Source organism: Lutjanus erythropterus, chromosome 15 (assembly GCF_056507025.1).
Source record: "Lutjanus erythropterus isolate fLutEry1 chromosome 15, fLutEry1.hap2, whole genome shotgun sequence".
Classification (NCBI taxonomy): Eukaryota; Metazoa; Chordata; class Actinopteri; order Lutjaniformes; family Lutjanidae; genus Lutjanus; species Lutjanus erythropterus.
In genome coordinates, this window is record NC_139331.1 from 21,629,985 (window position 1) to 21,657,442 (window position 27,458).

The 27,458-nt window shown below is 39.9% G+C and overlaps 1 protein-coding gene across 2 annotated transcripts; it reads left to right on the forward strand.

The window, feature by feature from the left end:
• Positions 1–14,171: 14,171 nt before the first annotated feature.
• Positions 14,172–27,203, forward strand: LOC146314375 (uncharacterized). Of its 2 annotated transcripts, XM_084737614.1 has the most exons (12): positions 14,692–14,718; positions 16,178–16,292; positions 19,211–19,687; positions 22,415–22,488; positions 22,867–23,480; positions 23,566–23,650; positions 23,732–23,807; positions 23,899–23,935; positions 24,805–24,901; positions 24,999–25,115; positions 26,176–26,235; positions 26,343–27,203. In XM_084737614.1, exons 2-12 carry the CDS (start codon positions 16,253–16,255, stop codon positions 26,430–26,432), a joined length of 1,767 nt encoding a protein of 588 aa, XP_084593740.1. In that variant the 5' UTR covers positions 14,692–14,718; positions 16,178–16,252; the 3' UTR covers positions 26,433–27,203. The 2 variants fall into 2 exon arrangements, with proteins under 2 accessions (XP_084593739.1, XP_084593740.1); XM_084737613.1 differs by having other exon boundaries at positions 14,172–14,718; positions 24,981–25,115; positions 26,176–27,203.
• The last annotated feature ends 255 nt before the right edge of the window (positions 27,204–27,458 follow it).

Consider the following 27,458-nt stretch of genomic DNA (forward strand, 5'->3'; position numbering starts at 1 on the left):
TAAGGAGGGAGCAGTCTGCCGGGCTGGGCTGCTGTGGATCACCTGGAGCAGTGTTGGGCTCCGCATTTACTCCTCCACTGCAGCAGTGCGAGGCAGCGGCGCGAGCTGCATGTTGCTCCCACAGATCACTGCAAAACAAGGACACGGAGTCTCCATCTGCTGGATTCAGGATTCTGCAGCTCTGTAGCTCCACACGCTGCTCTCCCCATCAGCATGCACACTCATGCTGTCCCTCTTCCCCTCTAGGTTTCTATCTGCATCTCTGTCTCTCTCTGTGTGCCTCACACTCCTGTTCCCTCTCAGGGAGGGTTATAACAAGTCACAGACGTGTTCCCATGTCACTTTTCCTGCTCTGTGTCCTCTTACTGACTGGTGCATGTGGTCATACGTCTGGTGGTCTTGATAATAAAACGTCGAGCTCAATAAAGCCTCAGCCAACCTCACTCTCTCCCTGCGATGACATCACTCCTCTGGCCAAAAAGGGAGGGAGTCGTTTCCTGGTCTTGTCGGGACCCTGCTGACGTCACCGAGATTAGACACGTTTCTCAGGCCATGTGCAGGTGTTTGAATGGCATACAGTCCAAAAAAGTTGAAAGTTACACAAAGAAGCGCGCAAAAAGTGATGCTTCCACTTCAGGTAAACACTGCCGCAATCCAAGTGGCCCGTCTTTCAAAGTACTGAGTCCACCACATCTCCAAACTAGAACCGCAAATTCCACCACCCAGCAGAGCACTTGATCTCCAAGTCTGACCGCCCTCACATTCCCCTCACGTCCTCCCTCCTTCAGCAGCCTCTTCTCTGTCCTGCAGCAGAGCTTCTATGGTTGGGAGACAATCCGAGAGAGGAATAAATACAGATTTGGATCGGATCATATTGATTTCAGGCCTAATGTAAGACCGATTGGTATTCTGAAGGAGTCTGGGCACTACTCAAGAGAAATATGACCGCTCCTTCAGTAGATGAAAAAGACGTATCAGCAAGATAGAAAAGACGGGGCGCTTCGATAAGGACACGGAACCGCAAAGCTAAAACACACAGATATAAAACCTTGTGTGTTTAAGAGCTTAAACCTAGATCACCTGGCTAATTTTCAAGAGACAAAGGTATTCACCCCACAGTCCTCTCTTGCCACTCCTATTAAATGGTGGTGATGGATCAGTGATGCTTTGAATTCTTGTGTCATGAAGCGTGTAGATAATGCTGCAGTCAAAGAACATGAACCTGAAACGTGAAATAAACACTGTTGAAAAAACTTGAAAAAACATTCCAACATTTCAAACTAATGTCCCAAATGTTTTCCAGTCTCTTTATTCAGCAGACACCTTAAAGGGACAGTTCACTCCAAAATGAAAAATATAGATTTTTTCTCTTACCCGTAGTGCTATTTATCCAACTAGATTTTTTTGGTGTGAGTTGTCAAGCTTTGGAGATATCAGCTGTATAGATGTTTGCCTTCTCTCAGATGAAATGGAACTAGATGGCACTCAGCTTTTTTTTTTTTTTTTAAACTGAAACGTAATATCTCTTTCCATAAATCATGACCTGGTTACTCAAGATAATCCACAGACCTTGTTGTGAGCAGTTTCATGTAGGAACTATTTTGTTTGTATCATACAAACTCAGCAACTCACACCAAAACCATCTAGATGGATAAATAGCACTACAGGCAAGTGGAAAAATACATATTTTTTATTTTGGGGTGAATTTTCCCTTAAAGAACTGGTGGTATTCAGTTATTTCACTAGATACAGTTGTGTCAAAGTGGAATTATTCATATATCGACACCTGATATGCCTCTAATACAGCCCTAAAATGCTGGATCAGTATTGGTGAGTACGCAAGTCTATGCATCAGTGCGATTTATTTGTAACGCAATTTATTAGCCCCAAAACCTTTTTTTTTTTTTTTCAAATATAGGTGAACTTGGTCAACCGATGCTAATGGCACGATATTGGCCTTTCACAGCATAATGCAGGTTGTTTTTATTTGTTAGTTTTATAGGCCGCATTTTGTGTATATTAATTAGTATAGTAATTAATTAATTTATGTATTTATTAATTCAGGTTTAATATATGTACATGTATATATATATATATATATATATATGTTTTGTTTCAGGGCCTTGATATTATTTTGGACAAGAAAGTTTATTGTTATAAAGTGAATTATCTTGTTTTCATTACATATCTTGTGTGAACCACTTCAAAAGGCTAAATATATTCTGTATATTGTGTTCTGTATAAGGAATATCAGCCGATATATCCAAATTTATTTACTCCCTACTAAAAAATCCAGCATTGGGCCATAATCAGAACATCTCTGTTGAAGTGGACTTAAACTGATCCTCTTCAGATGGTTGAGTACAGAATATACTGTTATATGTTCCACTGTTATTTTGTCAACCCCCTCCAGATTTGAATGGGTACCAAGCTACATTTTGAAATAAACTGCCATCTTTAATTTGTTAAATACCTCTGCCCACTCTCAAATAAAACTAAAATAAAACTAGGGGGCCCAAAGTGAGAAAAATGATTTAAATATGAAGACCAAAGCTCTCCTGATTAAACATGATCCCACATGTTGAGCTTTTATCCTCAGGGAGACTCTATAGAGAGATAGAAATCATCAAAATGTGATTAGAATACTGAATAAAGGCTCCTTATGATTTGAGAAACACTTTCATTTTGAGAGTATAATTTAAGTTATTTCACCTAATAGCCATCATGAATAAAGACACAATAGAGACAACACAAGAGGTGCTACAACGCTGAAATTATTGTGGTGGTTTGTATATAACTATAAAAATATTCCTTATTTCCAACATTACACAGTACAATCATTGTACTCAAGTGATTTCTTTGCAGTTAGTTCTAACAAATTTGCCCTTTTCACTTCTCAAGAAAGCCAAATAAGTAAATACATCCTCCCAAAGTAACAGAGCACACAGTCTGTAATGGATTCTGAAATGTCCAGTTTTTGAAGAACACAAGTGGGTTATGTCATGGCAACATTTAGATATGTTCCCAAGTAAACAGTCCCACCTAGTGGTGGGACAGTGACCTGAAGTGCTTTAGGAAATATCAAAGATTTACACATCTGTGCTATAATCCTGTTCTAGATTAAAAACCATAAAACAACAGGAAATTTAAATCCTTGTCATGCTCGTTTTTAAAGTTGAAGCTCATGCACAATAAGTCATAAACAGCATCGCTGCTCCTGCTGCTCGTCCTGCTTGTTTTATATTCCTTAAAATGATCCAGTCCACCACACAGTCATTAACATTCTGCTTCAACCTTGAGAAAATGATGAGTAAGGTGTGATCAAGAGCAAGTTCTGCGGATGGCTGATAAAGAATTAAAAAAAAAAAAAAAAAACTCTGAACAATTCTTTAGGTTACGCACATCAAACAAGCAGAGATGTTCCCGTATCCACATTCACTTCATCTGGAACCTTTGTGCTGACAAAGGCTGTAAAAGCACAGTAGGACCCTACACTTGATTAACTCACAGATAATCTCTGATGTGTGGTTGGGTTGAAACTCCACCGTCAGCCCATTTCTAATAATTAAAAATACATTTAGAGCGTGATCAACATGTATGATCGATTGAGTGCAGAAATTTCTATCAAACTTGAGCTCTTTCCAAGTCTTCAAGTGTTACATTTTTTCTGTAACACTGCAGACGCAAGCTAACAAGTAGAGTTGGGATAAAATGTACCTGAGATATTGAAGAGATAGTTAAGATTATTTGATGTGGGGTTGTTATGAGGTAGCAGCAGGAGTCCTGATGTAGGAAGCTGTAAGCAATGGACGGAGTCAACAGCAAAATGTGTTTTAGTCACTTTAAAAAAAGGTCCACCAAAAAAAATCAACATCAGTTTAAGTGTATGCTATATTTAGAATATTTTCACTGCTTTACGCTACCATCAGACAATCTTTTCTGATGGAAAACCACCATTATATAAGCCAGATATCACTCTCTCCAAAGCAACCAGACTCCTTTGGCAAAATAAGTCTTTTTACCTCACAAAACATGGGAGTTGTTGGTCTACTGCTGCTTTGATTGGTTAGTTTTGTTTGTTATTGTGTGACTGTGGTGAATCTGAATGCACCCTTTAAAACACAAAAGTCACACAATAACATGAACAAACTAACAAACTGAGGCAGCGGTAGACCAGCTGCTCCTGTGCTCTGTGAGAGAAAATCACTGTTTCTGCCAGAGGTGTCCAGTTGCTTTGGAGAGAGCGATATTTGACTTATGTAACGGTGGTTTCTCTTCAGAATAGGCTGTTGGACAGCAAGGTCGAGCAGTGAATATATTACAAAGACCTAAACTGATATTGATTTTTTTGGGTGGGCCTTTTTTTAATGCGGCTAAAATTTGTTTTCCTGCTGACCCTGTCCACAGCAGTACATTGCTTCTAACACCAGTACTCCTGCTGCTTCTCCAAACTGGGGGCATGCTGACCGCCATGTACTGTACTATCCCTTTAATGAGCAGAACAGTGCAAAACTAGCCAAACCTAATGTTTGTTCATTAGTGATTTATACACCAACAAGTCACAGGAATACCTTTCTGTCTGTCTGTGGTATTCATTACCACATAAATTAAAATTCACTAAATTAAAATTTAAAAAGCCATCATGATTTCGCCTTGGCCTTTGGCTTCAAAAGCATCACAGTGATAGTGATAGTATTTGAGGTTTGTGCTGATGTGAGCCAGCATTTGATCATCTACGATGCCCAAAAAATGCCAAGAGAAAGGCAGTGAACCCCTGCAGTGTTTTTTCCTTGGATGGTTCTCGGTGCTCTGACCTCTGCTGAGAGAAGGAGTCGTGCAGAGTTTAACTAATTAACGGCTATCGCCTTCATGGTCTATGCCCAAATTATCCACACATCACAACAGCCAACACCTCAACCTCCTCCACTCTATGTGAGTTTGATTTACTGTCTTTACCTGCCGGTTCTTTTTAAAGGTCTTGCGACAGGCTCAAGCCCTTCCCATCATGCACTAGGCCGACTACAGTTCTCCTAAAATCTATGGAGCATTTTAGCATCTTATGGCTCGATGTTCGCAGCCTACAACCTTACTGTTTTTCAGTGCAGTTTCGAGCCTCAAAAGGCAGCAGTTTACAGTGAAACAAGTTAGCAGCTTAAGAGACATATTGTTCTCAGGAGTTGGTGGAGAGAAAAACTAAAGCGAGAGTGAAAACTGGACTTACATACATCAGGTTTACAGAAGCACAACACCAGAGGAATGCTTAATTTTTAACATGTCTGATAATATGTTTGCCATATCAGTTTTCTAAAGTGATGTCAGTGTTGTGTTTACAGATTGTTGTGTTGCCCCCAAGTGGCCAAAAATCCTATCTATCCTGACGTTAAGTTTATATTTTTTATTATTTCCTTGTGAGTTAACTTTTTTTTTTGTTTGTTTGTTTATGACGGATAATAGCTTGAAATACAGAACATCAATTTGGTAAAGGACCGGTCTCAGAAGTAAGTTCTTGTTGATAGATTCACCTGCCCTGATATTGTGATCCAAGTCTTCAAATCTGATGCTGTGATCTAAATCCTCAAGTAAAATCCTCATTCAGCATTTTCCTCGCCTCAGAGGCCTATGAGTATACTGGTTTAATTCATAAGACAGCTGGATTTAATAACCCGAGTCAAAACTTACATGTGCTTACATTGTGTTTTAGCAAGGAAACACTAATTTATGGCAGACTTTATTTGCCAAACTTGGTAGAGAAGGCAGAATATTTAGTTTAAAGATGTAATGTTTTATTCACGCTGTTTTAGTCACGTTTGCTGACTTCCTTCCTCACTCTCTGACGTATTCAGCATATCACGTATTTTTGTAGAAGTAATAGCAACTAGCTAGCAACTGCTAGCAGTTAACGCATCATTTAATTAAAGGAAATGTAATTAGGTGTTATAATACTGCAGTTGTACTTCTGGCGACTTCTAAACCTATGAAGGTTGGGCACTTTGTGTGCAGGACATGAAAATAAAAGATCAATCAATCAAGCAGTCATGACCTCTGTCAAAGAATGTATTTTGGGGAAACATAACAAGATTCAATGTGGCTAACGCCTGAAGACACAACGATGTAATATGCTATCGCTAGCTAGCTAATTAATCTTAGCCTTAGCTCTGCAGCACTAAAAGTTGAAAATTGATTGACAGGTGGATGTCATGATGCCATTGGTTTTAACTTACGTAGGCACATGTCTGCTACTGGAAAGTCACACTTATACAGATTTTGTCTGCTGGAAAGGCAGCCTAGATGGTACTTCACTGTGATTTACAGACCATAGGGGCAACCAAGAGTGGGCTTTTGCAGCATTTTTTTTTCAAACATCAGGACCCCAGGCTGAACAATCCACCCCCTCTCACCCCCACCACCACTACCACCCCCCCGACAACACATGCAACTACACAAACATGGTCAACAGACCAAAATGGTCGAATCCCACTTGTGAAAACTCATAGTTGCCACCACTAACAGTCGTTTCTCTTCACATCCCTGCTAGAATAAAGCTGTTAAAGAGAGAAACGGAAGCTGCCAATTAGCGTGAATGACATCTCCTCATTATGTTTGACTTAATCACCCCTCCCACCTCTTACCTGAGTCCTTCTCAAAGAAAAGACAGCAGTGAGTCTGTAGTAGCCATGGTAACACCTGTGACAGATGAAAAGATGGATGACAGATATAGTACAATACAGCTGAGTCACTCCACGCACACACACATACACACATTGACTGAATGGAGGGGAGCAGCACAATGGGAACATGTGGGCTTTTACAGACAGGAGAAACTTGAGGGAGAAGCTGTGGGTCCCCTCCATTCACAATGGCTTCTCACCCCTCCCTCCACCTCTAAAACACTCCAGTTCTCACCCACACACACAGACACACACACACACATCATGCATCATTCAAAGCTATTGATTGACGGGTGCAGGAAAACACCCCTGACAAGTGAGAAATCGTTCAACGAGTGAGTCATTCATGCTCTGCAGAACTTCTGGCAGTTTCTGACTTTTGACTCAGACCAGGTGCGATAACCCCCAAAAAGCCTCCATCAGACCTCACGTAGGCGCACTTGAGATTATCAGTCAATAACAATAACAGGCTCGGTTCATGCACAAAAACACACGACACCGGTCCAGGCGTTCTCCCCCCGCTTTCCTACCTTTTTCAGCGCTGACATCTTCCTCCTCAGAGAAGGTCACTTCTTCTTCTTCTTCGATAGTAAACGGGCGGTAAATAAGTGAGAGGCGATCATGTCCCCTGGCATCCGTGAAAATGTTCATTGCCTTGTTGTTCGTTAGAAACATCTGCAGCACAGCAGCCGTAGTTTCCCATGATGACGGCGGCTGGTGTGTGTTTTCTTCTTGTCCGACGTGAGTCCTCCTGATGCAGCAGCGGACTTCATCCTCTGGAGATGAATTATAAAGCACTGATGTTGTTGTTGTGGTCACTGATAGCACTGCTCCTCTTATGAAGGCGCCATTTTCACAAAGTCTGCACCCACAGCAGCATCTACTTGTGTTGACACAATCTAACAGAAATGACATGTTAAACTTGTCAACACCCTTAAACTTAGACAAGACGATGCGCAAAATTCAAATTTAAAATACACAAATTAAAGGACAGTTATATGTGTGGTTGGATTACTTGTAAATAATAATAAACGTGACTTTTATAATCGAAAAACAAAAGTGTTTCATATAGTTTGATAAACCAGAAACAGAAAAACAGTAACATAACAATTACATAATTTTCATAATCCATATCGTGTCAGTTTATTTCATTTTCCTTAGCGCTGCAGGGATTAATCAATCATTAAATTATTGTTAAATTAATTGGCAACTATTTTGATAACCGGTTAATCGATTTGAGTGATTTGAAAAATATTTTCTGATTTGTTTATTCCCCTTTGACAGTAAAGTGGGTAAAATAATCTTATATAACTTTATTTACATCATACTGCTCATGAGCAAAGTTAGAACAGTAATTCTGTCACCTAACAATATGTTTTGGTCAGCAAATAGATATAAGCTAAGCTGGTGACACATTGCAACATGGGTGTGGGACTTACAAGTCCCTGCATTGCATCCTGGTACATGTAGGCACTGCTGCACAACTCCATGAGCAGGAAAACTCTGTTTTCTTGGTCAATATAGCATTCAGTGAGGAATTTATTGCTTCAGATGACTACATTTACCATCAACGCCGACCAGACGTCCACATCACAAGTGCTGAATTTTCCTCTTAGGTGTAATATTTTCATCACTTTACCTTGTTGTCAGACAGCCTTTTCCGATGGTAAAATGCTGTTATATAAACTAAATATCGCATGAGTAACAGTCAAACTCCTTAAAGAGTGAAAACAGTAATTTTACATCAGAGAACATGTGAGTTTCTGGTGTACCACTGCTGTAATTGGTTATTTGTTTGTTATCGTGTGACTTCTGTGAATTTGAACTAACCTTTTAACGCACCATAGTCACACAATAACACAAACAAACTACAGATCAAGGAAGCGGTAGACCAACAGCTCCCGTGTTCTGTGAACTTAAATTACTAATTTTCCTTAAGGAGTCTGGTTGAGTGAGAGTGAGTGATGTTTGGCTTATATAATGGCAGTTTGCCATTGGAAAAAGCTGTATGATGTCAAGGTAAAGCTGTGAAAATATTCTAAATGTAGCATAAACTGAAACTGATATTGATTTTTTTTTAGGGGTCTAAAATACATTTTGTTGCTCACCCTGTCCGTAGCAGTGCATTGTTTAGTTTCCTACACTGGTATTCCTGCTGTTGATAATACAACCTCACTTTAAAAAAAAAATCTGCCTTCTCCCTTTAAAGTTTGTAAGCAAATGAAAAACACAGTGCTGTCCGTCAGCAGCTGCTGCTGACGTGACCTTGGGCAAGGCACTTTCCTCCAGCAGAGCTTCATGACAGGCGGGTGTTGTTTGACTGCTGTGTCGCTGAGCAGCTCCTGCAGGGTTTCAGATCAGCAGTGAACTGGCAAAGCTCAAACTCAGCATATATCTCCTCAAAAAGAGCTCTCATAATTGACATCCACCTTAGCTGCACCTTTACAGTCAGTCTCCTCCTATATGCGTTAATATACTGTAGGCTACCTTTCTTTTTGTCTTTTACCTGCAGCCACCTCCCAGAGGAGTCTGACATCAGCCCAGGACTCAGAGCCAAGTCCTCATTCCTGTTGCCCTCCTCGCTGTGAAAGTTTCCCACAAAAAAAAAAAAAATGGACAAGTTTGGATGAAAAACAACTAGTTTTGTTTTGAAGCGCCTTAAGCTTTGGAGCAAAAGTTTACGAAAATAAAAGATAAAAGTGAGTGGGATTACTGTGACGAAACTTTGGTGAGATTGATTTCTGAGGCTCAGAAACTGATTTTGCAGTGTGGTGTGGAGTATAGGTCACTGAGAAATCATGTGGGTTCAGTGCATGAAACAGCCAGAAGCTGAAAACGTCCTGCATCTCTTAACCTTTACTCACACTGCAGAGACAAATAGATTTTACACAGCGCAAATCAATCTGCACTTACAACATTTCACCAAATATTGATGACATAACCGTGGCAGCAGTAAAAGACACAGTGTTCACTGGTATAAATGACCTCAGACAGAAACACTTCTCTCGGAGTTGATCTTTTAATTACTTCAGGAGTTAAAACTGAACTTTAGTGGGAGATCAAACAAACACCAATCCCACAAGTACCTTGAGTTAATTTTCATGTCAACTCTTTCATAGTGTTAACCGTCAACAGTTAAAGTATGTTTCATTTAACACTTAATAATTAATATTTCAAAATACTAAAAAGATTTTAGATGAAAAGGACGACAAAAAAGATCCATATTGATTACTACAAATGTCTTACTTTTGTTTAACAAATCATACAGTATCTTCATACTCGATGGATACTTACTTGTGTTACAATTATATTTTCAAACTAGAGGGCAAATCACAGCCAGGCAACCAATGGTGAAGCACCTACTGCAATGCCACCACAACTGCCAGATGCAACCACCAACATCAGCATGACCGCCACATATGTTGCCCTGAGCTGAAACAAGATTTAAAACTGAGGCAGTTGTTGATCACGTGCGGCCCCCTAGTGGCTGGATAAGAAGAGCTGTCAACCGTTGTATGAAACAGAGCAGTCAAAACGTAGAATTACTGCCTCACACCAGTCCACCAACCAGTCAAGTTATAGTTTACATCCATGTCTGTCCAGACTCTTCTATGTCTATAATGAGACTATTTTTTTTTTTTTACAAAGGAGTACAGAGGACTGATAGATAGCTGAACATTATGATGTCACAATGAAGTTGACCTTTGACCTTTTGGGTAAAAATCATCATCACTTCATCATTTTATCCTCTTGGATTTGTGTGTGAAACTTTGTCAGAATTAGCACATGATTTCTTGAGTTATGGCCAAAAATGTGTTCAGTGAGGTCACTGTGACCTTGATCTTTGACCCCAGGCTGCCAAAATCTACTTAGTTCATCCTTGACTCCAAGTGTTTGTTTGTGCCAAGTTTGAAAAAAAAACAAAACCTGAGAGTGTTCCTGAGATATTGCTTAGTAGAGGAAAACTAAGCAAGTTCGTCTAAGTAAAAAAAAGTATAATATACTGTCTATTACACCAATAGAAAATCCCATGCAGCATATAGTGTGAGAAGTAAAACTGCACTTTAACATGTCTGTCTGGGTGCAACAACAAGATGAATCAAAACCAGGCGTAGAGTTGAATCAGGCTTTTCAACATCCAGTGAATGAACCAAAATATTTCACCTCCCTCCCTAAACATAAGTTGTCGTATAACAACCCTTGCCCACTTTCTGGTTCATCTCCAGATTATTCAACTCCTAAAATTTGCTGTGCGTGTTCCCAGAATGCTGTTAGTGTGGATGTAGCCTCACAATGCTATATGCTAAGGCTGGGCGGACCTCTTTCTCTGTAAGGTTTGATAGACAATGGATTTCATTTATTTATACAGACCATGTGGGTCTTTAATAAACACAAATGATTGGATTGCCTTGAAGGTGCCGAATGTTTTTTACTGAGCTCGGAAAATCCAGTTTGTCTCATTTGCATCTGCAACCTGGAACAACATGCACAGCAGTCTACAGCTTACCTCATTTGTGTCCAATTTAAATTTTTAATTTCATCTTATTTCACTTGCAGCTGTTCTTGTTTTTGTTGATTCAGTGCTGTTAAATTTTAATTGCTTTATTTATTCTTTAGGCATTATTTCACTAATTTGGCTTTTTATTATTTTTACTCTTCATCACCTCTGTTTATATTTGTGTCTTATTGGTGTCTTGGATATTTATTTGTTTATTTATTTATTTTTACTCCGCTATATTGTAAATGAGGTCTTTACTTCGAATAAATGAATGAAAATACCAAAACTAAGTAACTTCATTCAACTTTAAAACAACTTACTTTACTAAATGCTATGCCAACTATTTAATATCAGTTTGGGCAAGAATTGAGAAATATATTTTACAAGAATTTTTTTTATGTTGTTCATTGTGAATTAATAAATTGTTACAGAAATAATGAAACAACTTGAAGAATAAATCCAAATATTGTCTCTCTTATTGTCTCTGTCAGTGCCAGATTTGGGCACTGGAGGGCACCAGAGACAATCGTCCTCATTGTGCTCTGTCCATGGTGCTGAAACACAAAGTAATATATACATTCAAACTAAATATTACTTAATTATTATATGCAACACTCGACAGCAGTGATTTTCAAACTGGGGTCTGGGGACCAACAAGGGTCCTTGAGTGTGTTATAGGGGGGCCCCAGCAAAATGAGGAATAGAATATTTTAACATTTCAACTTTTTCACATTTTTTTGGAAGTTGGAACAAAAAAGGTTAGAAATAGGGTTGGCCATATTTATTGATTGTAATTTATAGTGATCCTAGCTGGATCATTGATTGACTAAGAAGGCTCAGAGGGGATTCCTTAGGACAAAATCCTCTCAAATTGGGGATCCATGCATCTATTGTGGGGGTCTTTGACTTGGCTCTACAGTCTCTCTCTGTCCCTCTAAATAGTTTTATATTTTATAACTTGGCAGCATGTAGTCCACTACTATAAACTCTCTACAGTTCCTCCATCGTCATTCTCTTTTTCCTCATCCAGCTGTTTTGATGCTTTTTTTATGTCGACAATTATAGTTTGTTGTCAACTTCTACTATTTTGACTTTACTGTGTGATGCATCAAATGAATCAAAAGACAAACAAAAGGAAAGTATGGCTCAGAAATTATTTCACTTATATATTCTACTTCTTTTGTTCACATTAGTGCTTCAATGTGTGCTTGCTATTTATTTCAATATATTTAATGCAAGATCTAAGACCATTTGCATTTGGCATATTTGTGGCAAAAGCTAGTTATGATGGGACTTAATGCACACCAGTACTAGTTACTGAGTAAAATATCAGAGAAAATTATAAATTATTTGTTTAATTGGATTGTTATCACTTAAGTTTATGTAGAATATGCATAAAATGTTATTATAGATGGGTACTGACTTTTGTTTTTAGTAAAAAGCAAACAAACATGAAAACCATGATGGAGATGGGTTTGCCTTATTGAGAGCATGTATATACCAAAGAGCATTTTTATTTTGTGTGAGGTCTTTGAACAAGGCATAGGTCTGATGTGGCAATATGAACCATTTGCAAATGCCTGTTCTTCGCCCAACTAATTCCTGGGGTGCCCGCTCTCTCTATGGAGCCCCCCACCCCCTCAGTGCAACAACACTGCCTTTACTGTCTATATTTACACCTCCGTTTAAAGGCCCATTGTTAGTTTCATCTGTTATGTGGATAGATTCCTCTGAACTGTAATTTTAAAACTCTTCATACAGTTTGTGACACAAATTAACACTGCAGCGTGGTTTTATGACTCCCCTGTGTGATTTTATTGGTTTGACTTTGAAGTAATTGCTGGTTTCATTTTGCAGCAGGATTTGGATTTTAATCTAAGTTCCGTTATTAAATATCATGATGAAATTTACTTCATATTTCAGCTTCATTAGTTCTGGCTGTGCAAAATTATAAAACACAGAGGATATCTGTTAATCTTAGTGATGTTCTTCAGTCTGTGAAACCTGTGAGAAGTGCATTGTCCAGTACAGTTATCACATTTCCACTCCATACTTAATAATGGGGATGTAACAATACATTGAATGTTGTAATATAGCAATTTAAAAAATGTCTCAATAACATACCATTTTCCTGTTTCTTGTACATGAAACGACAAACGACAACCAAATTTTGGTTAAAAGGTATTGCTGGGGGACCTGTAAAAGTGAAATAGTAACATGTGAAGTTAGCTAGTGTTAGCAAAACACTAGCTAATTAGTGTAGCTTAGCAAGCTAGTTGGCTAGCATTTTGCTGACCTTACCTATCAGATATAATTAGCTAACAATTTATGTAAATTAGCAAGCTAATAAGCTAACATTTTGCCACAGAGCAAAATGTTAGCTAACTGGCTAGTAAATGATTTATGTAGATTACTAGCTAGGTAGCTAGTGTTTTGCTAACATTAGCCAACTTGCTTAGCTATGCATGTTCTTCAAAATTTGATTTTTCTTTGGTTTGTTTTTTGGACATAGTATATCTAAGTACAGGAAACCGCAAAGGAGAAAGTTGAGTGAGGTACCAAGCTCGATCAACTGTCATTGGAGCAAAGAGGGAAAAGGCAAAGGACCTAGGAAAGGTCAATTTATGTCAATGTCATGGCTGGCTACATTTATTTTATTTTATTAGAGAAGGAAAGCAAAGGCACTTTAAGTTAAAATGAAAAACTAATTTCATACAAGCAATAAGTACTGTACACTTGAGATTTATTATTTACCGAAGGGCTTTTTTCAAGTTGTCATTTGTCTTTGTTTGAAAATATTGCAATTAATATTGTATTGTGGATTTTTATTGTGAAATGTATCGTTCCTTGGGTTTTTTGGTATTACATTTGGTATTACATTCCTACCCAATAATACAATGACTTTGCAACATCGCATCAGGTGAAACTCTTCATTTACACTTATAAATCCCAGTCCACACTCATACATTTGTACCAGCTTGCCTGGATTTGACAGATTTATGGCTGCTAACGATTATTTGTGTTTTTCCTTTCGCATGAGCTACGACAGATGCTGTGTGACGTAACCCAGACTGGTCGAACCTGTCACCTGTGTCTCACCACACCTGCATTTAAAGATAATTAGCCTCCAGCTGGTCGAACTGCCACTTTCCCACCAGCAGCACAGCGATAGATTACACATTATTTAGTCTTGTGAGACGTTACTTTGTGTGAAAACATCTTCAAACACCACATCATGCCACTGACAACACTCATGTCGAGCCAACGTGCAGCTGCTGCAGTTTGTTTCTGCCTCCTGCTCTGCTTTTTGTCGCATTGGATTTAAAGGAGAAGAAGCGGAGTTGGATTTTATTGGCAATTCAAGTTAGAGATGGTGGCTGCCTCCCTACAGCTGTGTGGTCTGAACATGGTACATCGGGAAAACATGAATGTGAGTGACTCGGACAGTGTCCTCTGAATTTGGGAGGCGGCGGGACACAGAGTCGAGACAGCCGGAGAAGAAAACCCGCCGGGGGACCAACCTGGAGGGCGTCCAGCTGGCAGGCTGAGCAGGTAGGATGAATGAAACTGGAAGGTAACCGTCTAACAGTGTCGCTGGTTGGATGCAACCAATGTCACAGCCAAAATAGTTTCATAAATTTAAAATCACCTGCCCCGATACGGATTGTTATTTTTGGGAAAACGTGAAACCAAACTTCATTCATAAACCGGGCAGTTTAATCTTGCGTGGCTGCTGGAAGTGGGACTATGTTGCACAGCTAATTTTTAAAACATTTTACAAATTCATAGAAAGCACTAGTTAATTCGGCGTACAATTCACAGACCAGAACATTAATATAGTTTTGGTTTCGGAGTTGGATCACTGAGTAGCCTAATCTAGGGCTACAGATAAAAACTAGCTTTTGTGGCTAAATCTGGCATATTTACATGGTGGACTGAAGTGGTCGTGTTCATAATGTGCGTTGTGCCCTCTTAACCAAAATAAACACAAACAAGGATCATACAGTAGACTGTAAAATGATCTGCGGAGGTCAGTAATCAGCAGTATGAACTGAAAAAATAGAAATGATTTTTACATGTAATGCTTCATATGAAATCATGTGTATGCCGAATTGCCCTCAGGATACAGCCGACATATTACTTCGTTAATTGTGACGTTTAACGCATGTGTCTTTTCTTAAAAAACGTGTGAACATTAAATTGCTAAATTTTTCAATGGAGTTTGGTGAAGTCTTCAGAACTCCACAGCACTGCAGAGGAGTCTGTGTATACGTAGCTGGAAAGGATGCCATCATTTTAACACATGTGGCTCTTTGTTGTACAACACACACAGTTTATTTATGTCACTACATGCAAGGCACAATTGTTTTCATTATAATGTAATCTGTCAGTCATTTTCATGATAAATTGGTTGTTTGGGCCATGAAATTACAGAAAATGGTGAAACATGTTGATCACGGTTTACATTGAAGATTTGCATCTTCAAATATCTTGTTTTGTCCACAGCACAAAGATATTCAATTTACTGTCATAGATGAGTAAAGAAACCAGTAAATGTTAACATTTAAGCAGCTGAAATCAAAGAATTTGGACTTTTTTTAATGACTCAAAATGGTTAATTTAATTAGTTCAAATTAATTTAACAGATGATAACGAAACAATTAATTGTTTTGGGTCTTGTCAAATATGTGTAAAAGCTGTATAGCTATAAGCTCTTAATGTTTAAGGAGGCCTACTGTGAGGTGGACTCTGACAGGTGATGCACATGTCAGAGTGATCTTTGTTCTGTCCAGAAGCCACTTGTAGTAGCCTGTTCAATAAGAATCAGTAATCTTACAGAAGCTCATTGCTGTGTTCAGGAAAATGTTTGGGTTGTCTCTTCCAAAATTTGAAGAATCTCCACTAAATCTTTGCTTTTCTTGACATTTTTACGCTTCTTTTATTCTGCTGTTCAAGCGTTCAGCAGTGAGGACACTCATGAAAGTTTTATATTTATTCCCTCCTTGTCCAGACAGCAGTGGGCAAAACAGAGGACGCCGTGAAGGACACTGGGTTAGCCTCTCCAGATAACCACCCCCACTGGATCATGGGTAACCATAATGGAAAAGACACCCATGGCAGTACAGGTACAAAAGAAGACGACTGTTTATTTATTTTTTGCTATTTTCAAAGTATAGGTGCTTGAGAATACTGCTGTCATTATACTGCAAGACTGACTATTTTTAAAGCATTATCGTTCTGTTTCCAAGACAGACAGTGCCACGTGTTATTTATTTCAGCATCTGTCTCCTCAGTGGAAATAAGATGGTTTGCAGTCGGAACAAAAAAAAACATGTCTTTTGAAGTTTTTTATTCTTTTGTGATGCAGAAGAGAAATGGGAGCCTTCACACAGAGGATTTCATCAGCTTTGAGCTTGTAACTCTTCTGCATTACAAAAGAATAAAAATACAAAGTACAGTCATGCAGAATAAACACAGATGAGAAGACTATCGTGTGAACCAGTTTTCAGTTTGAATAGCAGATTACCAGGTAAACAATGATGGGCACAGTGATTTTTCACTACGTCCCCTCGAAAAGTGTGAAGACTGAGATGATATCCTTTATTTACCCAAAGCAAACTGATACTATCCAAAGGCAGCACAAAGCATGTTCTGAATTGAAGTATGTCACTAAACCAAGAATGAGAAAATACTTATTTGAAGGGTTTTTTTTTTTAAATGAGGTTGTATGAGGTACTTATCAATAGTCAGTGTATTGCTTACAGTAGCTGGCTTCTGCAACCCCCCAGTTTTTGAGAAGCAGAGAGGAGTACCAGCACAGAAGCTAAGCAATGAAGTGCTGTGGACGGGGTCAGCAACAAACTGTATTTTAGCCACTGAAAGAGGATCAGTATCAATATCAAGTGTATGCTATATTTAGAATATTTGCCCTGCTCTGTCAGACAGCCTTTTGTGCTGTGAAACCGCCATCATATAAGCCAAACATGGCTCTCTCTAAACCGACCAACTCCTACTCTAATTTTACCTCCGTAAATGGGAGTTACTGGCCTATCACTGCCTCAGTCTGTTAGTTTGTTTGTGTTATAGTGTGAATATGGTGAAGTCAGCCTGTCCTTTTAAAACACCAAAGTTGCACAATAACACAAACTAACAGATTGAGGCAGAGGTAGACCAGCAACTCCCGTGTTCTGCAAGGAAAAATGACTGATTTAGCCCATGGAGGCGGGTGAGGCTTTGGAAAGGGTGATATTTGGCTTATATAGCAGTGGTTTCCCATAGGTGGTTAAAATGCCTTTTGCTGCTGACTCTGTCCACAACAGCACATTGTTTAGCCTCTTACACTTGTGCTCCTGCTGCTTCTTCAAACTAGAGGCATGCCGACTGCCATCTACAGCAGGTGGTAGTGAAAATGGTGCCGTTGTAGATGTGAGATGTGAGCGTCACATTGCTGTGGACTCGTCCCTGTAGATGTACTCTGTCTCAAAGAAATTCTGCTGTCAGTGCTGGTATGATCACAGAAACATCTCTTGGCACAGAGAAAGTGATGAACCAGAAGTTTGCAGTGAAATACAAACTGTATCCCAGAGGATTTGTTGAAAGTTGGATTCAGCAGCGTCAGATCCTTTAGGCTCTCATGCTTTTAGTATCCTTTTAGTTCAAAGCCAGCTGTCACTTGGACTCGGCTAATGTGTGAAATCGCCCGTTGCAGCAGCCTCACACGTCTTGTTTCCTAACAAGTCAGTTTAATTCTCACTCACAGCTGTTTAAAATGCTGCTCCTTGTTCCTCTCTCTTGGCTGTCAGTATGCGGGGAGTAGTCTCAGGCTGGAGGATGAGAATAGCTCCCCTGCTGTAGCTGTGCAGACTGCTGCTGCTGCCAGGGAAATGATGAGTCTGCAGAATTCTGCACTACAACACAAGGGCAAGGAGGATGAAAGAGCTTGAAAAATCTGAGTGGAAGAAGCCTGCCGAAACCTGCATGAGTTTGTAACCAAAACGTCATACTATCAGTGTCTGTTTATATCTGCAATCAAACATGGTTATCATGATAAATAGACTTTGAAACTAATACTAATCATCTTTATCAGATATAATATAATAGTAAAACAATGGCAGGGACTATTTTGCTGCACCGTGACTACTACAAATGAATTTTGCTACAACTTCTCAGGCTCAGTAAGGTGAACTTTTACCTGTACTCAGTGTCAGACACAGGCTGTCTGAGGGGGAAATTTATATTTTACAAATGTTTTTCTCAGGGCATGCAAGTTACTCTACTTTAAAACATTGTTCACTGGAGAGACGCCTTAGAAGGCACTGTAGTAGAGTTTGGGTTTTGACAGTACAGACAAAATCTCATACAGTTTTTTGACCAAATACTTCAATATCAATATTGCTACAATATTGCAGGGATGACTATTGGACATCACCATATCTGTAAAATTTGACATGAAAACTTTTTCATCCTATCAAAACTGGGTGGATGGATGGATAGATAGCCATGGCAGATCGATTTTAAGAATCGATACAGTATCACAAAACACACTCAAGTGCATCATATTTTTTTATAGCCCTAGTTTCATTATACGGAAACCAAGCCAAACTGCTAAAAAATCAATGAGATGACTCCAAATTCTGTGAAAAATGTTAATGCATGGTTTGTACAGACTGCTGGCTGCATTGATGATGGATGTAATCGGCTCGTGGGAGCAGTGAGAGCAGCTGTTAGGTAGTAGATCAGGGTGAAATCGCCTCTCTTCCTGGATCTTGCCACATGGGGGAACAGTGTGTGAGTGTTTGCCTGCCAAGACATGGGCAGGAGAGGATTTTTGCTGCATCAGTCAGCTCAGGACAGTAAATAAGGGAGCGGACACCGTGTGCTTACATCTGCATCGAGGAACAGAAGAGGGGGGCTTTGCATTCAGCACATTTTTCAACTTGTATCAGATCATTTTAAGACTCAGGGCAGTTTTTTCTTTTGTCTCTCTCAGATGTTCTCTTTCTTTTGCACCCTGTCTTCTTTCCAATTTACTTCCCCCTCTCAGGTTCTCCTTTAGATTTCTTCCACACGCCTCCTACCACGCCCTCAGAGGCAGAGCTGGCTGCCATGGCCTTATCCTCTGCAGCCTCCTCTAATAAGGCACAGACGCCATCACCGGCCGGCAGCACCACCCCCTCTACCACCTCTCCAACCGCAGACTGGACACAGAAACTGTCTGCTCCGTCAGAATGGGCTGTGATCAGCGTAGACAGCATCACCTGCTCAGAGACAAACGATGCAGCAGCAGCAGCAGCAGCAGCGAGGCAGGGGAAGGCGACGAGCACCCCGGTGGCATCCCTGCCTCCGTCCAGAGGATCACCCTCAGACCAGAGCTGGCAGGAACGGGATAGTGGACTGGAGCCGCAGGCTGCAACAGAGAGAGCTGGAGATGAGATGACTCTTGTGTTGCTCAGTCTGATGGAGCACTACAGGGCCTCACTAGGCCTGACGCCCAACACTGATGTCACCACAGGAGCAGTAGGTACGTCCTTGATCTGCACCGTTTTGTTTTCCTAAAGACACTTAAATTACTGTTATTGACCTCTGTTGGTGATCAGAAGAAACTGCAACACTCAGATTACAGATTAAAACCGTAAAGAATGTAGAATTTAATTCGTCTGACTGATTTATTGTGCCATGGATGCTTTTTCAGATGGTTTTAACTCTATTGATTCAGCATTTGGATAAAGTAAAAGAACAAGGAGGGACGAGAAAATGTTGCACTAGAGCACCAGCATCTCACAAAAAAAACAAATGGGCGTGTCGGCCCACCAGACTCCACTGACAAATGCAATAATTTAACCTCGCAGAGCATCACAAAACACACTTCATTAAAACTTGACAGTAACAAAATGCAACTCATCAAAACCACCCTGGTTCATCTTTCTTTTGTTCCAACAATCACCAACTCTGGTTTGGTTGTTAAATCCTTAAGTCACCAAGTTAGATGTGAAAATATTCTGGCTCTACGCTTCAGGCAGCAGCTGTGATGTAATACGCTGTCATGTAATCTTTGGAGGCAACAACATTATAGAAAGTATCCCTACAAAAATAGTCTTTTTTTTTTTGTTAAAGATCTTTTTGCTTAACAGAAGAAGCCGTTTTATTCCTGTCCTCAAAACCATGAGACTGCATTTACACAAACAGTAAGTGACAGTAATAGCAAAATACATGTACAGAGTCAGATGTGAAGAGAAACAGCTGTTATATCGCTCTTCAAACTCAACAGTTTCACAGGGAGGGACTTGCATGACCTAACATGCACGTGTGGCCAGACCGGCTTCAAAAACAAAGAACAGAGGATGTCTGAGATTACAGCACACACAGAGGAAGTTTGACTTCATTCTTGGCTGAGGACGCCATCATTCCACTATATCTTGACTTGGCAAATGTGTTTGTTGATATATTGTCACTATATAAATATATAATCTTTAAAGAGATATTGAAGTGATTTACTTTTTGCTTACAAGAGACTTTGAAGAAAAAAATTAAATAGCAGAGGTCTGAGATATCTTAACTTTTAGTCACTTACTGTGAGTTGAGCTTCAGAAACACTGGATCCTATATTTCCCATAATGCAAATCAACAGCATCTTTAGCAATATCACACCTACCTGGTAAATTCCTATGTATTCTTCACCATGACTCCTTCAGTAATCTAGACATTCTGCTAACAATTTGTTGTCCTCGTGTCCAAACATGACATAAGGGTTACTTTATCAGACTTTAGAAAGCTCCTCTTGCCTGGCCATGCAAAAGTCTGGAATCTCTCAGTTCATTTTCTATTTACATAGGACAGTGGTTCCCAAACTGGGGGGTGGGCCCTCCTGGGGGGCTTAGAGCCACTGCAGAACAGACATAAACAAACAACAGTATGCTGATGCTATCATCCTAAGCTTTAATTCACTAAAATTCAACGCAAATCCCCTTTTTATCAGTTGCTTCACCAGTTATTGTTAATGATTTGTGATAATTGTGGGATTCTTATCAGATCATGTCAGAATTATGTTAAACACATCATTATTGTTAACAAAAGCTTTAAATGCATCTGTTTGTTCTTCTTTTTGGAGAAAATATACCATCCAGTTCATTTAATACTGACAGACAGTTCCACATCAGTGGCAGCCATCTTGGTTGTTTAGAAAAATGTGTTAAAGGTCAACAAGATTGCATCCCACCGTACAGTCGTTGCATCAAACCCGCCCCATATTAGACAAATGGATTCTACTCATCCTGGATCTCTTCATCTGAACAGCAGGGGGCAACACATCTGCCAGAGCAAATTAAACATGATCTTGCAGATTTGTCGGGTTCTCCTCCAGAGCCAGAATAAATGATACCATTTACAGGGTGAGTAGTACTCGCCCTTTGAAAAGTAAACTGAACTTCTCCTCCTTGCTAAATCAGTGGGGTGCCCCTTTAAGCACAAAACATCTTTTCATGATTTAACTGGCAAATAAAATTTTCACTTCATTTTCCTTCAGTATAGAGTCAGGACTGTTCTCACAGAAGACATTTTAACTATTCATATACACGTGCAACTAAAAATAGTAATAATGGCCACACCCAGTAGGCAATCTGAGGGAGGACGCCATTCCCCTGGTCAGCGACATGCACGCTGCCTGTTAACCTGCCCCCCCTCATCTCCATCCTCTAGTAGACGAGAGAGTGCAGGGCCAGAGGAGTTGATTTTTGTTAGTCCAGTGTCCCTGGCTCATTGATTCTGTATCCGACTGTAATTTGACTCAAGTTAGAATTTATGATCCCGACCATCTGAAATATCAGCTCCCTAACTGCACCGTGTATTGATAAATCCATGGCGATGAGGTAACAATAATTATGACTTTTTCTCTAAGTCCTGCCCTTCTGCCGGTTTTGTCTTGGAAAAGAGTCCATCATGAGTCTGTTCACTAGTTAATGAAATGAACTGTGTCTGTCCTTCCTGTTAAATATTAATATACCACTTACTGGCCACATCCCACTGCCTGGTTTATAGCATACTGACTTACTGGGATGGCTAAATGAAACAGAGCCACCATTAATGTTATGAGTCGTGTCCTTTTCCTGTTCTGTTGAACATTTTATGAAATTGTGCTTGAGTAATTGATCACTGATTTACCTCTCCTGGTTGCATCTGTCAGACTTTTAAATCTACTTTCACTCAACCTTGTGTGTACGTGTGTTTTGTTTTTGTTTGCCTGGTCTGTCAGAGCTGCTCAGGCGCCTAATAACAAAGAAAGATGAGCTGGTCGAGGAGGTGGACACATTGAGGGAGACACTCAGGGTGAGTTAGACCTGCAGGTCTCATGACACCTTTAGGCAATAAAAAGTTCCTGAACCTCATAAATATGTATTTGTTGTGCAATAGACACTTGATTTTGACAACTCTGAACACAAAGGACAATTGCAATTATTTTCTTTGTGTTGAAAAATTAATAGAATATTGACAAAATAATTAATTTAATTAACTTTTTCTTTATCATCCTGTTCTTTTTAACTATTTATAAAGTCATGTTACAGCTGCAGCAGCAATTACCTATTTTTATACAAATATTTTTATATTAAGAGATTAGATACACTAGTAATATCCAGGCTCATATTGTGAGTAATATTTCACCGTTTCTTTTCCATGTGGTCCTCTTTCTTTCGTCCTACATGACAGGCGGAGCGGTTGGAGTGGCACCAGTTCCAGTGTGACCTGCAGGTGGCGGTGTCTGTGGCCGACCGGCTGCGGATGGAGGCGGAGCAGGCACTGGGTTTGCTCCAGGAGAGCCACAGGGCCGTGGAGGAGCAGTTGGCTCAGGCCCTCTGCCGACAGCAGGAGAAGGACAGAGAGCTGGAGAATCTGAGAGCTGAGCACCGAGACGTCTGCCTCAAACTAAGTGAACTCACCCTGCAGCAGCAGCAGGAGCGGGCTGAGCTGGACACCCTGAGGAGCACCTGCCGGGTGAAAGACCTAACAGATTGTGATCAGCAGACAGACAGACAAGACTCTGAGGAGGGGCAGGGAATGGAAATGAAGGAAATCATGGAGGAAAAATCCAAAGAAGATGAAGCTCAAAATGTAGAAAAGCAAAAGGAGACGAGTATAACGAATGAAGAAGTGGATAGTAAAGTTGTGAATCATGATTCAAATGGATCAGAGAGCTTGCAGCTGACAGGGAAGGGGGTGGCAGAGGGATACCTTCGCAGTTTGGCTGCCATGGAAAAGAAGAAAGAAGAGGGACGAGGGCAGAGAGATCCAAGGAGGATTGTGATGCTGTCTGAACGATCTTGGTGAGTCTACATGAACGCTCACAACGAAGTCACATCTATTAATAGAAGACGGTATTATGAAACATGCAAAATAAATGTCTTCTAGGAGTCTCTCTCGTCTCCCACTCCCTGACCCCTCCAGTGAAAACGGGACCTCAAAAAACACAAGCACAACATTGCCGCTATGCAAGGTATAACACTTGCTGAATTTCTGTGAAAATGTTCTTTAAGTTATCATGATTATATGGATGAATATCTCTAAACTTTTCCAGAAAGAAGAGCCACCAAAACGGAGAAGGATGGACCGCATTTTACAGCGGCAGGACAGCTGGTCCAGTTTCTACACAGGTGAGCTTAAACCTGCAGCCATAAATTACCTTTGTGTTCTTTTAGACACCTCGGACAGTGCTGTGACTGTGGCATCATTTTTGTCCCTCAGGAAAACAGGATGAGGACCAGAGCTCAGATTTCATCAAGTGAGTAAATATTAGGCCCATTTTCTTTGTTGATACTGACATCTCAACAGATGGAAGGGCTAATAAATGTGTTGGGTGGAACCTTTTGCACCATTGAATCTGCAGAACATTTTTTTCTAGCATTTCACACGTCTACTGAGGCTCACACAAAAACTATGGACAACTTGCACTGCTTCCTCTGTATTTTATCTTAAATGACAGCTAAAAACACAATTGTTAAAATTGACTTTTAAAGGAGCAATATGACCTCTGCGTTCAAAAATGAGTACAGCAGTTCAAATAGAAAATTGGATCCACAGATCTACGGTTGAGGCAAGTTGTTTCCTCCCGCCCCCATCTAGATTGTTTTTGTGTGAGTTGCAGAGTTTTAGGTATATCAAGATGTCTGCCTTCTCTCGAATATAGTGGAACTAGTGTTCACACCCAGAAATCACGACCAGTTAAGATGATCCACAGAACTTATTGTGGGCAGTTTCATGTAGGAGCCATTCTTTCTGCCAACCGTATCACTCTGCAGAGTCATGGACGAGGAGGATGAAGTTTATGTCCCACACTGTCATGAGCACAAGCCTACTGTCCCTGAGTAGATGCATGCTTTCCTTTTCTGTCCAGTCATGCGGTTGGTGTTCAGTAGAAAGAAAATAGTTCCCCACAGGAACAACAACAAGAAGGCCTAAAGCTTGTCAATGTATTTTCTTTCCATTTTATATGAGAGAAGGCAGACATCTCTATGGCTGATATCTCCAAAACTCTGCAACTCACACCAAAACAATCTGGATGGATAAATAGCTCAACAGGTATGTGTATTTTTGATTTTGGGATGAACTGTCCCTTTAAAACTGTTGTGAGATGTTTTCCTTCTTTCTCAGACCTCAGGATGGCTTCAGTGCTCTGCTGAGGCGTCATGGCGGCTCCAGAAGAAACTCCCTGCTGCGCTGGAGCCAGGGTCGTACCCAAGGCTATAAGGTGAGAGATGATAAATTTATCACAATCTGTTACATTAACAAATACCTGTTTGCCGGTTAAATGTCTTGTCTTCATTAAGTATGTGTTTTTGTGGCAGAATATTGAGATCACAAACTTCAGCAGCAGCTGGGAGGACGGCTTGGCGTTCTGTGCTGTTTATCACACATATTTGCCAACTCACATCCCGTACGACACCCTCAACCCAGCAGACAAGGTACATCTGTTCCTGCTGATTCTCAAAACAAAAGATAATCACATTATGTAATGCCAGGGAAATTCTAATTATTTCACTTACAAAAAAAACTGACTTGAGCACAAGTCTCGAAAGCCTTTTCAGAGACCGAAAATAAGAAAAACATGATGGCTGTCTAGTCAGAAATATCGGGTAAGAGGTTTACAATCAAGTCCACAGATTTGAGCATCACTTCAAGATTCTTGCACTCGAGTGTTCAGTCAAAAAACTCTGACTGGGGGAAAAAGATTAAATCACTTACTTGCTTTATTAACATTTTGGTCTTCAAACTAAATTTTGCCGGATGAAGTTCTGAGGATCAAAACATTGTAAAATGGATAGTGCATTTATAGTCTGTGTATTACCTACAGTAGATGGTAGCATGCCCCCAGTTTGCAGAAGCAGCACGAGTATCTGGTGTAGGAAGCTAAGCAATGTACTGCTGTGGACAGAGTCGGTAGCAAGATGTATTTTACCTCGCAGAACACAGGAGTTGCAGGTCTACTGCTGCCACAATCTGTCAGTTTTTTGTTATTGTTTGACTTTGGCGAATCCACACAAACCTTTTAAAACACTGAAGTCACACATTAACAGGAACAATCTAACAGATTCAGGGAGCAGTAGACCGGCAGCTCGTGTGTCCTGCAAAGTAAAATTACTGGTTTTGCCAAAGAGGTCTGGTTGCCATGGAGAGAGCAGTATTTGGTTGATAGTTTTCTGTCAGAAGAGGCTCTCTGAGAGGAAGGTAAAGTGGTCCAAAAATATGCAATTTTTCTCCCCTCCGCCGTGTCCCCACACTCAAGCACATCTTTCACCCTGGCCTCCTCTCGTCCTATTTGTCTGTCTGTACAGCTGTAATCATAGCCCTTCTGTCCTCTTCACACTTCCTGCATGAAATCAGGACATGCTCCAGTGTCTCCTTTTCCTAATAACGCAGTGACTACGGAGAAGTACTTCGTAGAACCTCATTTCAAATAATGTGTATGTGTAAAAATATGTATCTGATGATTAAAAGCTGCTTCTGTTTCAAATGTTTTTGCAGAAGGAAAATCTGGATCTTGCTTTTAAGACAGGAGAGAGTGTGGGAATCACAGCCACACTGGTGAGACGTCTTACGCAGTCCACATCTTACAAAATATATTAAGAAAATCACTTCAAACTTACCCACCGGTCTTCTAATCCTATTTCTTTACATGTTGACTCTGACAGACTGTGGAGGAGATGCTGAAGGCAGATGGGCCTGACTGGCAGAAGGTCCTGGGTTATGTCGAAAGCATTTTCCGTCACTTCGAGATGTGAAGTCGGTTCCTCTTGTTTTGGTCTTTTCCGTCATTGTGACTGTAGCTGAAGGACTGAATCACTGTTCGCCACAAGAGGGAGCTCTACTCATTATGAACTGGTCAGCCAAGCAATATGAAGATTTTCTGACTTAATTTTATGCACCAATACAAAGTCTGTCACACAGAAATGATTGTTTTCCAGCACTCAGATGAAAGAAAATAAACCATAGGAGTTTTTTTTCTACATACTATCTATTCAGATCCAAATGGCTGCTGGGTAATGATGCACAAGACACACAAAGATTTGTCAGGTTTGAAATCAAAAGTCCAGAATATAAACTTAACAGTTACTTTCACATTTGTTAATGGGTGCTGGGTGCACTGGTTTTGCACTGTTTGTGTTTTTAAAAGAAATAATGAGCACTTTATAATTAAACTTGTGTTGTATTTTTAAGTGAATGATTTCAAAATCCAGGGCACTTTAGTTTTATTTATCTTGTCTATTTTTATCACAAACCTCTCCTGCCATGATTGTGTCTTCATGTCTGCATGCTCCTAAACCTAAAACCCCCAGAACAAAGGTCAGGGGCAGACATGAACCCAGATTTTATATGTTGGAATAGTGATGTTTTAACCTTAAACACTACAGAGTCTGTATTTGGGACGTTGCCTTTGAGGAAATGTATATATGTAAATGTGTGTAAGCGCTTCTGTATTTTTAAAACATAGTAAACATATGAAGATGTTGTTGCCAAAGCCTTATTGCAATAATAAAGTTATGTATATGCAAGTTTGTCTTACCATAGTTTTCTCCATTAATACCACACAGATTCACAGAAAACATTTTATTTTCAATATATAACAAAAGAATGGCATTTGATAATCTGACAGCATAAAAAAATGGTTTAAAATGTTTTTTAAAAAAAGATGGCATTAAAGGAAATGTTTAAGGTTCAATGAAAAAAGAAAATGGTCATAGTGAAACTCGTAACAAATAAATACTGAAACATTTAAAAAGCAATAATTTAACGTTTTTTGCAAGAAT